The sequence below is a fragment of the Arvicola amphibius genome, chromosome X, assembly GCF_903992535.2.
Source record: "Arvicola amphibius chromosome X, mArvAmp1.2, whole genome shotgun sequence".
Taxonomy (NCBI): Eukaryota; Metazoa; Chordata; class Mammalia; order Rodentia; family Cricetidae; genus Arvicola; species Arvicola amphibius.
The window spans coordinates 21,185,883-21,199,318 of record NC_052065.1 but is presented as its reverse complement, the minus strand read 5'-3'; the positions used below and the strand labels follow the sequence as shown (position 1 = coordinate 21,199,318).

Here is a 13,436-nt window from a genome sequence, read left to right as displayed (position 1 = left end):
AAAAAAACCACCACCAACAAAAAACCTCTGTATCAAATCCAGGAATTTCATTTTTAAGACATTCTGGCTGTGCACAAAGCAGGCTGATCTTGAATCCCTGATCCTCCTGCCTTAGACTCTGTCTGTAGTCCTGGGGATTATGGGTATGCACTAACATAGCTGGCATCATTTTTCTCTTTATCCTGATCATTTTCCATCAATGCTATCTACTAAATTGTTCAGTCTCCACTGCTTTGTGGTGCAGGGATTAAAGGCGTGCACCACCACTGCCTGGCAACAGGTCTTATTTTTATTTAACAAATTTGCTTAAAGCTGAAGCTTGAAGGTGAGCAGTGGTGGTCCATACGTTTAATCCCAGCACTCGGGAGGCAGAGGCAGGTGGATCTCTGTGAGTTTGAGACCAGCCTGGTCTACAGAGCGAGTTCCAGGAAGGTTCCAAAGCTACAGAGAAACTCTGTCTCAAAAAAACAAAACAAAACAAAAACCCAACCAACCAACAAAACAAACAAACAAAAAACAAATTTGCTTGAAGCCAGTCTTGTACTGGATCTACTTGAACGTTCAAAGACAAATTGTCGCTGCTCTGAGTCCCTTCTCCTGTGGTGATGAAGCCACATTAAGAACTACAGTATAGGGACTGAAGAGATGGCTCACTGGTTAGGAGCGATTATTCTTGCCCTTGCTGAGGACCTGGACTGCTAGAATTCCTAGGGCGGCTCACAACCATCTGCAACTCTGGCTTCAGGGGATCCAGTGCTTTCTTCTTATCTCCTCAGGCATCCAGCACATACATACATAGAGGCAAAACACTCATACACATAATTCTATAAAGACAATTTTAATAATAAAATAACTACAGTGTAGTATTGTGATAAATCCCAGACACGTCAAGGCAAACACTGCTGTGATTCTTACTCAGCTGGGAGTCAGGAAAAGTGCCATAAAAACAATTGCATAGACACTTCATCTAAGGAACAGGAGTTAGACTTTAGAAAAATAGAACCTGTAAATGTTGTGATTACTTTGGGGGTCCAGAGGAATCTGGTGTCTAGGGTGAAACATAAAAATAATCCCTATATTGTAAGGGGAAGGAGGACAAAAGGAGTTATTTTCGGCAGGGATGGGTTGGAAGTGAAGAAACACTCCTTCACGGGTTGCCTTACCTAGCCCAACCCCATCGCTAAGGTTTATGCGTGAGGAGGGGGAAAGGACTGGAATTAAATGATTAGGAAAGATTTAAATTCATAGTTACGTTTTTGGAGGGGCTTCTCACTCCCCAGTCAAGTCAGGAGTCTTTCTTGAAATGCTTTTTAGAGACATCCTTACCCACCCTCGCTTTAGAGACATGTTTATTTTCTGCAGACACAGGAATCACACATGAGGGAGAAGGGAGGCTAAATCGGTGAATGAAAATCCCAATAGTTTCGGGTCCTGCTCCCGGTGAGCCTGTGCGACTAGAATGCCGCTGAGAACAGCTAAGTCCCTTCAGGTGGGAAATACTCGTCCAGGCAGACACGTGATTCCGGCGGCCATTTTCCCGCACCCGGCTTGTCGCCAGCGCCATCTTCCAGGAGGACAAACGATGCCAGTGAATACTTTAGTAACTGAGACTGGATAATATATATCCTAAAAAGAGTCCTTGTTACAAATAGCTTTTGTGGCCACGCGAGTACATACACATATATACACACACACACACACACACATACACCCACACCCCGCCCTCGCCGGCCACACACACACACACACACACACACACACACACACACACACACACGCATTCCACACCCCCCCCCACTTCCCCGCCTTCACCATCGCCCGGCTCCCGCCCCCCTCTTCGCTATTTCTTTATTCTCAGGCAGCCAGGAGGCGGGGCCACCGTGGGAGACGGAGCGAGCCTGCGCGGAGCAGCAATTATTTCAAAACTCCGCCTTCATGCAGTAAGCGAAGCAGGCGGAACAACGCTGGGCTGAGATCCGGAAATCCGGGCGGAGCCTTGCTGCGTGGTCCTTGTCTGGTGTCGTTGTTCTTCCAGCAGCGATCGGCGGCTCTGCCAGAAGTGTAGGTAAGAGACTACTCTCTCTCACTCTTTTTTTTTTTTTTTCCGTTGCGAGCGCTCACCTAGCCAGTAGTGCAGTGAGGATCGTTTTTTAAAAGATGAAACCAGAGATGCTCGCCATCCTGGAATAGAGGGGTGGAATAGAAGCTGGCTTGCTTCTGGGGTTGAAGGGCCCGGAAGAGGGATTTGGATAGCTCCGCGTGTGGAGATGCGCTGAATTGCTGAATTCTGGCGGCCACAGAGAGGCTACCACGATGCATCTTGGGCATGTAGAGAGGCACAGATCATACGCATGAGACAAAATGTCGGTTGCCTTCTTCCTTTCAGGATATTTGGCGTCATTTCGCATTACTGCCATTGCTTTCCTGTAGACAGACGCCCCCTTCCATGTTGGAACAGATCTGTTACGTTCATTTTTGCATTACGTAATTTGTAGATAGGTGTCAACCCATCAAATGGTGGTGGCGGCGACATCGTCCCTGCCCTATAAGAAAATAATTTTCAATACAAGGCTGAACAGTACAGATTCTCCTGGCTTATTAAGGCACAGATCTTCATCGAGTCATCTCCTTGGCCACCTCCATACTGGTATAGAGCTCAGAAATGTGTACTGTCTAGAGGAAAAGATCTGATGTAGAGACTTGCCTTCCTTGTGCCTACCCTTCCCCTGCAGAGTGACCAATTGAAACCGTCAGCCTGAATATCAAAATGGTTAGAGACACAAGCCGATGAACAACCACACAGACTTATCCCTCCTCCCCCATGGCACTGGAGACTCCTCGGACCCCATACCTGCCCCATAAAGAATGGCTATTTTATTGATTTTGTAAAGGGCCATCCCCAAACTGGCTCAGTACATGGGAACAGATTTTAGTCCATTGAGAAGATGTTGTGCCTCTTAAGGAGACCTCAGCGTGAGAGACTCAGATTTATTCTCCCTCCTTTTGAGGTAGATAGACTCCACCCTCCAAATGATTTATAATCACCAAATTGACCAAGAGAGAGACATCTGAGCAGTAGAAGTGCAGATCACACCCCCATTTAGCCTTGACAGATAGTGACGTCACTGATTGGCCTACAATGCAGTGCATCTGAACTCTCCCTATCTAAAGTATAGGAGCTTAGATTCTTCTCACCTAGGGTAAAATGATAGATGCACACTTCCCAAGGTAGGAGCAAATTCATTGATTTTATAATGGCATGGTCTTATGCCTTCCTATTTCTTAGTCATATAGAGAACCAGAGGCCCTATTCCTTTCGCCACTAATATATACTGCTGACTTAAACCCACATGAAATACACAGACACCATTCCAGTCCACCACCTTTGGAAGGATTCAGAATAGCCTCCATCGGGCAAAGGTGTGTAAGCCCTGCTCATTCAGAGCTGCAGGAAATAAGCATAGCAGCAGCCTTGCTCCTCATTGACTGATGAGAAAAGAGACCTAGGCTCTACCTTTTTCAACAGTTCAGTGCCTGGACCAGTGCTCTCCCATGTAGCAGCGACACACACGGCCACTGTATTGGTTTCTTTCTTTGTTCAGTGCCCCAAGAAGAGAGGTACTTTCTGTTGCCAGGGTGCAGACCCCAGCCACATATGGAGCTGGGATCCTCTACCCCACACCCTGAGATTTGGCATTGACCTCAACCTATGCAGACATAAGTAAGAATTCTCAGAATCTATTTCTCTAGGGTAGACTCTTGGGATTTGTTCTTTTCCACCTCTCTAAGGGTAGGTGAGACATAAGCCCCCTTTGAAAAAACACACTAGCATGTCTCTTCATGAAAAAAACAAGTATCTGCTCTTCTCCCCAGTGTTGATGGGTTTAGCACTAGTCTTTTACCTAGGATATGACACTGCAGGTATCCCATTCAACGTATTGGAGGCATGAACTCCATCCAGAAAGAGGGGTTCTGATCTGCTTCTCTTAGAGTCGTACAATACCCCTTTCCTTGGGTGTACTCAGCTGTATCAGGCCCTAGGTCCAGTATAGCCCATTCTCCTGACTTTCCAGTTGGTAGGGCTTCCTGATTATATTCTGTGACATTTTATTTTGCCTTTAAGGGTCTTAAAAGGGAATTGTGTTTCCTAGGTCTGCCTTCCTCAAGTTGCTGCCTTGATTGGAGCATCTCTCTTCAAGCTATCTTATCACCATGATGAAGCTTAGGCACAGTGAGTTTTCCTCTGCCACCCTATCCCAAGCTTGTGCAGTCAGTATTTGTGGGGTTTTGCAAGAACTTTGCTGTTTTACTTGTTTATTTATTTTGAGGTTGGCCTTGAATTTGCTGTGTAGCTGAGGCTGGTCTTGAACTCTTGATCCTCCTACCTGTACCTCCCAAATGTTGAAATTACAGGCATGTTCCACCACATATGAGTTTTTTTTTTGCTTTTGGTTTTGTGGGTTTTTTTTTTTTTGAGACTAGCCTCAAGCTCCTTTCTTATCCTGTGTCAGCCTCTCAAGTATTGGGGCTGTAGGAATGTGTTGCCATGCTTGGCTCACAACTTAAAAATTACTCAGTATGACCCTGCTTGCCAGTCTGAGTCTTTTGTAGATGGTACCTTTGGCATTCTCATAATTTCTTTTTCTTTCTTTTTTTTTTTTTTGCAGAGTGAGGTTGAATATTTACCCAGGGGTTATGAAGGGGGAAGTGAGAAGGGGAGAGAGAGAGAGAGGGAGAGGGAGAGGGAGAAAGAGACAGAGGGGGGAAGCGGGAAGTGGGGAGAGGCAGAAGCGAAGCTGCCTCTCTGAGAGGAAGATGGGAAAGCTCTCATAATTTCTTGGAAGGTAGTTTTTCCTTTTTCCTCATTGTCATTTTATAGATGATAACATGGAGGCTCAGCAAGGTAAGTGACTGAATCTGAGGTAAACAGCAGTAACTGTTCTATGATGCTGCATAATAGGCCCCAGCATCTGTTTCATAGCTTCTGTCTTTTTTTTTAAATATTTATTATGTATACAGGATTCTGTCTGTTTGTATGCTTGCAGGCCAGAAGAGGGCACCAGACCTCATTACAGATGGTTGTGAGCCACCATGTGGTTGCTGGGAATTGAACTCAGGACCTTTGGAAGAGCAGGCAATGCTCTTAACCTCTGAGCCATCTCTCCAGCCCCTAGCTTCTGTCTTTTAATTGATACCATAAGTTGTACTGGTTGTGTGCAGAAGCCCCATTGAGTTTCAGTCTTACCTCCTTTTTTATTAGCTGTATAGTCTTGGCCAAGTCACTTAATTCCACTTTCTGTATTTGCAACACAGTGGTCATTAAGTATAATGTCTACCTATTCATATTGTTTTGGGCATTTTATTTGTTTTGACATATAGGGTCTTTCCAGGTAGCCTGTGCTGGCTTTGAATTTGTCATCTTTCTGCCTGACTCCCCCCTGAATTGCTGTCAGGAGGCACCACACCTGTCAAGAGGAATTTCTTTTTGAGTCAAAGTCTTGCGTAGATTAAGCTGGCCTCAAACTCACTGACACAGTTAAGGATGACCTTGACCCCCCACCCCTCCGCTAAACAGGATTTCTCTTTAATAGCTCCCAAGGCTGTCCTGAAACTCTCTTTATAGACCAGGCTGGCCTTGAACTCACAGAAATCACTTATCTAAGCCTCTAGTGTGCTGCAATTAAAGGTGTACCGCAGCTACTACCCAGCGACCTTGAATTTCTTTTTTTTTAATTAAAAAAACCCAGTCCTAGTTCCTAATCCCTCCCTTCCTCCCATTCCCTCCACACACCTTCCCACCCCACCCTCATCTAATCCACGTAGAAGGTAAGGCGCCTTGCTTTGTGGAAGGTTCAAGGCCCTCCCTACTATATCTAGACTGAGCTAGGTATCCATCCAAAGAGATAGGTTCCCAAAAAGCCAATACATGCAGTAGGTTCCACTGTCAGTGGCCCCACAGTCTGCCCCAGCCATACAACTGTCACCCACATTCAGAGAGACTAGTTTGGCCCTATGCTTGTTCCTTCCCAGTCTCAGGTAGACTTTCAGTGGGTGAACCCATCATGGTCTTGATCTCTTTGCTCATATTCTCATTCCTCCCACTCTTCAACTGGACTTTGGGAGCTCAGTCCAGTGCTCCGATGCCGGTCTCTGCCTCTGTTTCCATCAGTGGCTGGATGAAGATTCTGTGGTGACATTTAAGATATTCATCAGTTCGATTACAGGGCAAGTCAAGATTGTGGGGGGGCCCCCTCTCCTCTATTGCTTAGGGCCTTAGGCGGGGTCATCCTTGTGGATTGGGGGAGCGACCTAGAATTTCTAATCTTCCTGTTTCCATTTCCTTAGTTTTACGGTTACAGGCTTATGAAATCATGCTCAGAATAGGATTAAAAACTTTATTCATTTGTTTATGTGTGTGTGTGTATGTATGTATGTATGTATGTATATATGCATGTATGTGTGCACTTCTGTGGTTTGGGATATGTTTGGAGGTCAGAGACAACTTGTGTGAGTCAGTTCTCTCTCTCTGTTAGCCAAGGTCAGGCTTGAGGATAAGCATCCTTTTACCCACTGCACCGTCTTGCTAGTCCCAAGAGTGTGCCTTGCAGTATTTCTCAGAAAGGCCTCAAATACTGGGCCCAAGGCATCCTGTTATCCTAGTATCCTGAGGATCTGGAATTAGGAAGAATTAATGAATCTAAAGAGACGAAATGGTTCGAACAGTACCTGGCCCTTTGTTCTCCTGAGGATCTGAAATTATGAAGAATTAATGAATTTTAAGAGACGAAATGGTTAGAAGAGTGCCTGACCCTTTGTAAGCACTTTCTGTAAGTACAATCATGTCTCCATTTCCATAGGAGACTATTTTCAAGGTCTCTGGCAGATAGAAAATTAGTGAATGTTCAAGCCCCTTCTGTAACACAGCATAGTATTTGCATCTAGTCTACATATATCTTCTCCTGTATTTTAAAACATTTCCAGGTTATCGTAATAATCTAATACCAGGCAAATCATATGTAGATGGTTGTTAGACTTGTTTAGGAAATGATGACAAATAATACCCAGTACAGAAACAGTTTCTTTAAAAATTGGAATAATTAATTTATGTCCGTTCGTGCATGTGCATGCCATGGTACATGTGTGAAGGTCAGAGGACAACTTTCAGGAGTGAGTTCCTTCCTTTCACCATGTGGGCCCCAGGGATCGAACTCAAATCATCAACCTTAGTGGCAAGTTTCTTTACCCACTGAGCCATCTTGCTGGTCCCTAGATGCAGTTACTGTTTCACAGTTAATTGAGTCTGTAGATATATCACCCATAGGTATACAGAGCCAACTGTGTAACAAGTATTGGGTTAAAAATTTTATACCTTTAATCCCAGCAGAGAGAGAGAGAGAGAGAGAGAGAGAGAGAGAGAGAGAGAGAGAGAGAGAGAGAGATCTCTGAGTTCTAGGTCAGCCTCATTGGTCATGATTATGCATACTTAAATTCCTAGCACTCAGGAGACAAAAATAGGAGAAATTTGCAAGTTCAAGACCAATCTTAATTACATAGGTGATTTAAGCCATTTTAGATTATATAAGCATTCTGCCAACATTCAGACTCTATTGATCCTTGGAGTTTAACTCCTTAAAAGATGCTGCCACCACACTGCCTGATATCTAAATGTTAGATTTTTCTTAACTGAAACAGACCGTGTGGACACATTGCTGGTCCTTTTGCCTTCAGGACTTGTTCCTCTCCTTTCCCTTAGTTTATTTTTTTCGATGCAGGTTTTCTCTGTGTAGCCCTGGCTGTAGGGATTAAAGGCATGCACCACCACTGCCCAGCTTCTATTTTTAATTCTCAATGTTTTTATTGAGGTAGGACTTCACTCTGTAGCTCAGTCAGCCCAACTCACAATGTAAATAGCTTGGGACTTGGAGCAGTTCTCCCGTCCCTGCCTCTCAAGGGCTGAGATTACAGGCATGAGCGACCACACCCTGCTGGGGGAGTTTTACAGAATATTTAAGTACATTTTCTCTGGTTCTGGGTATCAAAACTTAGGACCTTGTGTGTACTAGGTAAGTGATCTATAACTGAGTCTACCATCACATATTTTAGTTGAACAGTTTAGAACGGTTATTTAAATGGGGTTGTGTTTTATAATTTAAAAAGTTTACAGTAACAAGGCCTGGTGATTCTCACCTTTAATTCAGCATGCTGGAGACAGAAGCAGAATTTCTGCAAGTTTTAGGTCAACCTGAATTGCATATTGAGATGCTTCTCAAAAAAGAAAAAAAAAAATCTAGGGGGCTGGAGAGATGGCTCAGAGGTTAAGAGCACTGACTGCTCTCCCAGAGGTCCTGAGTTCAATTCCCAGCAACCACATGGTGGCTCACAGCCATCTGTAATGAGATCTGGTGCCCTCTACTGGCCAGCAAGCATACATACAGACAGAACAGTGTATACACAATATATAAATATTTAAAAAAAAGAAAAAAATCTAGACTGGAGGGATGGCTTATTGGATAAAGTATGTTCCGTGTAAGCATGGAGTCTAGAGTTCATATTCCTAGGACCCACGTAGAAGCTGGGTAGGCATGGCAGCCCCTTGTTATCCCTGAACTCCAGAGGCAGAGACAGCAGTCTCCAGGGGCAAGCTGGCTAGGTAAGGCTAGCCAAATTAGTGAGTTCTGGGCTCAATGGAGAGACCCTTCGAGAGCAATTGAAAAACACACGTGTTGTGAACTTTGGCCCTCCACAGCCACATGTGCCCCACACTTGCAGGCACACATGTGCAGCACCTTCATGCAAAATGAAAAAGCAAACTATTAGCTGGCTGTGGAGTTTAATATCGTAATCCTACCTCTTGGGATGCTGAAACAGGAGGATTGCTGGGAGTTCGACTCCAGCCTGGGATAAGAAGTGAGACCTTATCTCAGAAACTCAAAGTCCCAAACCCAAAAATTTAAAATTGCAAATGTTGGTGGCCGAGGTTTATAACCTTGAAGTAGCCTGCTTGCTGGGCAGTTGATTAATAAGCACGAGCAGAGGTGTCCTGGTTGCGCAACACGGGAAAGGAGCTGGACAGGATGTGGCTGGATGAATAAGCAGTGAGTAAAAGATTTGAGTATCTGGGAGATTGGACACATCAACCGGCAGATGGGAAAGTGCTGTCTGAGGTTACTTTCCAAAGTCCAGGACACTGTAGATGGTGTCCCCTTCAGTGTAGCCACATGAGTGGATGAGATGGAGTGGAGATGGGGATATCAAGGAAGTGGGAAGCCCAGGTTATTGGAAGGGCTACCTGGTGACCTCCAAGTGGATGGTGACTGAAATTGTTTGGAGAGCAAAGCTATGACCTGTGCATTTCAGTAAATGAAGAACAGACCCAGCTTAATGATAGGGACCCCAGAAGAGCGGCAGGGATTTTATTCTATTTTTTTTCCTTTTTAACGAGAGGGCACATATGATTCCAGTCTGACAAGGGTGAATGAGGAACATCTGTACCTTCTGGTTTTAAGATTAATGTGCCAGAAAGAGCATCATCTTTTGAAAAATCTTAAAAGTAAAGCTTTGTGATTGGGAGAGTCGAGACCAAGGGCAGGAGGCTGAGCAGTTGTGCCTGAGCAGGGGCTCAAGGCATCTGAGAGTGCTGGTCCCCTCTGTACAGGCGTTCTAGAGGTCATCATGGTAAGTTAGATGCCAGGGAAGAGGAGGGAGCGTACAAATGAAGTCACTGCAGCTATGTGTGTACCAGGGCCATTTGGGTGGGGAGGACTATGGGAGGTGAGAGGTAAATTATGGGGTGATAGGAGAGTTGATGTTTTCAGGCCTAGATGTTAGTAGACGAAGGCAATGGGCCTTAGAAATTATTTTTTTTTAATAATGCAGCGCCAGTTACTGGGTAGAGCCTGCCTCTGCCTCCCAAGTGCTGGGATCAAAGGCATGTGCCACCACTGCCCAGCATGACTCACCTCTGTAAAACAAAAACAGGTCTTCAAAATTCAGAATAAGAACTTTGACCTGCCTGCCAGCTACAAAGTGGTAGATGCTCTTCCTTAGGAACTGTAGTAAAGCCAGTGAGTGACCAGATGCTCCCAAGTGTCGCAGTGCTGAGGAGTGACTGACTGTATCCCTTTCCCCCACTTCTCTTCCCACTCTTCCTTCTCTTCTTTGAAGAAGGTGATGTCCTTTTTGAGTAATGTCTTTTCTTTCATTGCATGCCAGCATCAGTGCCAGGACTCTACCACCAAGGCAGTCAGGGAGATGGAAATTGTTGGGTAAAAATACTGAGACCTAGTTCATTCTAGCTGTCACATTCCTTTTGTTGCAACAGAGTGCTTTAGAAGTGAGGGAGACCTGAGTTCTAGTTTGTTGTTTTCAGACAGGGAAATTGCCTGGGTTTGGTAGCTCACATCTGTATTCCCACCACTTGGGAGGCTGAGGCAGGAAGATTGCTACAAGTTACAAGTTCAAGACCAGCCTGGGCTATATTATGAGACTCTGTTTTCATCCCTCCCTACCCCCCTCCCCCGGAAATTTGCTACATTCACATTTGTTATGGCAACTATATTCTGGTCAAATATCTACTATCGCATGCATTTATTATTTTCTCTTACTCCCTACTTTTTGCTAAACTAATAGCATGATTAAACTTGTCTTTCTCTATTGTGTTACCAAAGTTACATAATACCTTTTTTTAATCCTATCCATTCAGAGTGAGACTTGTAGCACTTTTCTTTCAAGACAAGGTTTCTCTGTAGCTTTGGAGCCTGTTCTGGAACTAGCCCTTGTAGACCAGGCTGGCCTTGAGCTCACAGAGATCCGCCCGGCCTCTGCCTCCCAAGTGCTGGGATTAAAGGTGTGCTCCACCACCGCCTGATTTGTAGCACATTTTATGCATTTGGTTTTCCAGTGTCCATCTCTTGATTCTTGGAGTTTGTTGAAATTGATGTCTTAGATATGCACTAGTTCCTTAGGTTATTCTTCTTGGTTTTAAGTTATAGTTCTAAGCAACATCACCACTTTTCTTAGGTCTATTATTAAGTTTTAATCAATTTCCTGTTTAACTGTATTTTGTTTGCTTTGCAGCCTTTATTCTGATTTAATTTTGGTTTTTATCTTCTACTCCTCCCCTTTTCCTCCTCTTCCTCCCCCACCCTCACTTGGGCCTTGAACACATTGAATATATTTTCTGCCATAGCCTGTAAGGTTTAGTTTTTGGCAGTAGTTTTGCCAGAAAGGAAATACTTTTACATAACAGTGATCAGATAGAGGATTTTGGCTTGGGACATGGTCAGTCCCTTTCCCCAGGACTTATTGACTATCCTAATTTAATGCTTTAACCTTGAAACTTTTGGCATGCCCATGTGATGTCTCAAGTAAGAAATTCTGTACTTTGAAATTTTGTTATGTGCACAGAATTATTGAAAATTGACTTTGGTTTTTGTGTTTAAGGTATATGTGAAACATAAATTAATTTTATAGTTTAACTTGACTTACTTCCCCAAAGATTAGCCCAGACTGGTCTTGAGTATACTGTATTAGCCAATGAGTAACGTTGAATTTCTACTTCTGCCTCCACCTCCCAAGCGCTGATATTACAGATGTGCATCACCTTGCTGGTTATTTTTGTGGTGTTAGATAAAGAACTTTGTGCAAGTTTTTATCAACTTTGTGCAAGTGTTTATCAACTGAGCCACATCTGCAACTCTTCTCATGATATCTCATTGTTTGTATGTAAACATTCCAAACTGGAAAAATCAAAATCTGAGACTCTTCTGATGAAAAGTTTTGGATGGGAGATATAACTTCTCAACCATGGTGGCTTCTCTGTTAACCGTACTGGCTTCTCTGTCAACTGTACTGACTTCTTTGTCAACTGTAGTGGTTTTCTTTTTTTTGTTTTTTTGTTTTTTTGTTTTTTTGTTTTTTTGAGACAGGGTTTCTCTGCAGCTTTTTTAGAGCCTGTCCTGGAACTAGCTCTTGTAGACCAGGCTGGCCTCGAACTCACAGAGATCCGCCTGCCTCTGCCTCCCGAGTGCTGGGATTAAAGCCAGTGGTTTTTCTGTTGTGTTCAGAGCCTGCTTTTCTTTTGGATACTTTTTTCTTTTTTGGATACTTGTAAAGCTTTTCTCTTTTTTTTGGTTTGTTGAGACAAGGGTTTCTCACTGTAGTCCTAGCTGTCCTGGAACTTGCTTTGTAGACTAGGTTGCTTCAAACTCAAAACATTGGGTAGGTGGGTGATAACTCTTGTTTCTTTTCTCTCTCTTCTTACAGAAAACAAAAAACCAGGTAAAGGTTCCAAAGGCTGTAAGAAGGTAAGTGGGTCTTACCTTTAGGTGAAGTATGTGCATTGTTGGGGGTCAGGTTGGTAGTTATTGGGTGAGTCTGGACAGAGCCCCCCTCATTAGGATGAGCACATCTGGCTTTATCTCCCACTCTTGGCTGCAGCTGTCACTTGCATATATGAAGTTCCTTCCAAAAGCTATGTACTGCTTTGTGCTTGGGTTACTTATTAGGGATTATTGCCATCCCTGTGTAGTTTGGTATCAAATTCAGGGCCTTGAGCATACCAGACAAGTAATCTACCATTGAGCCACATACCCTCAGCCCCCAAGTTCTCAGCTCTTGGTACTCTGGGCCCCAAGACTTCGTTTTGGGAGCTATTTGTCAGGAAAAGGTTCCCTTAGGCATTGAGAAATCATCTTGGCTGCTTCTGTCCCCTCCATTTCCTGCCAGTTCTTACCTGGCTAATGGAGAAGGGTCTTGCCCTCGCTAGATAAGCAGATTTCTGGAGAGAACCCCCATCCCGACAATAGTCCCTGCTCCTCGGATGAAAGTGTTTTCTGTGGATTCATTAACTGCTCAATTTTTTTTTTCTTGTTTGCTAACCGGCCTGCACGGCAGAATGGGAAGAAAGCAGCATCCCGACCACCCTCTACTCCCCAGGTTGTTCACGGTAATGATCATGCCAACCGGGAGGCCGAATTAAAGAAGAAAAGGGTGAGCCTTTTGTCTTGGCGGTGGCCTGGTTTGAGTGTCCGATCTGCATAAGTGTTGGGCGGAAGGGCGGGGCTTCTTGATGCTCTTGTGGTTGGGCTTGGGGAAGTGAGGCGAGTTACATTGCCAGTGCTTTTAAGTTTTTCATTTGCTCACCTTGTTCTCTCTCCCAGTTCTTTGCTGCCTGGCTGATATTCCCAGTGTTCCACTCAAACCTCTGCTGCTGGCCTTTCTCTGCACGCCCTCTGTCACATTTGAGACCATGCTTTCCTTAAAGCCCTCTCATTTGGACTTTGTCCTCTCCCCTTCTTGGCTGTCGCTTTCCTCTGTGACTAGTCCTGTGCAGTTTCTTGCTACTTTTGTTCTGTTTTGTTGCTTGGTTGAGGCAGGGTCTTGCTTTGTTGCCCAGGCTGGTCTTGAATGCCTAGGCTCATGATCCTTCCCCCTCC

General features: G+C 44.4%; 1 protein-coding gene across 1 annotated transcript in view; it reads left to right on the top strand.

Moving 5' to 3' along the window:
- The first annotated feature begins 1,937 nt into the window (after nucleotides 1–1,937).
- Nucleotides 1,938–13,436, top strand: part of Gnl3l (G protein nucleolar 3 like) — a 29,874-nt gene continuing 18,375 nt past the window's right edge. Inside the window, exons 1-4 of the mRNA XM_038317188.1 lie at nucleotides 1,938–2,065; nucleotides 4,152–4,231; nucleotides 12,265–12,305; nucleotides 12,895–12,990. Coding sequence (XP_038173116.1) covers nucleotides 4,213–4,231; nucleotides 12,265–12,305; nucleotides 12,895–12,990 — 156 coding nt within the window. The 5' untranslated portion in view covers nucleotides 1,938–2,065; nucleotides 4,152–4,212. The remainder of the gene's footprint in view (nucleotides 2,066–4,151; nucleotides 4,232–12,264; nucleotides 12,306–12,894; nucleotides 12,991–13,436) is intronic.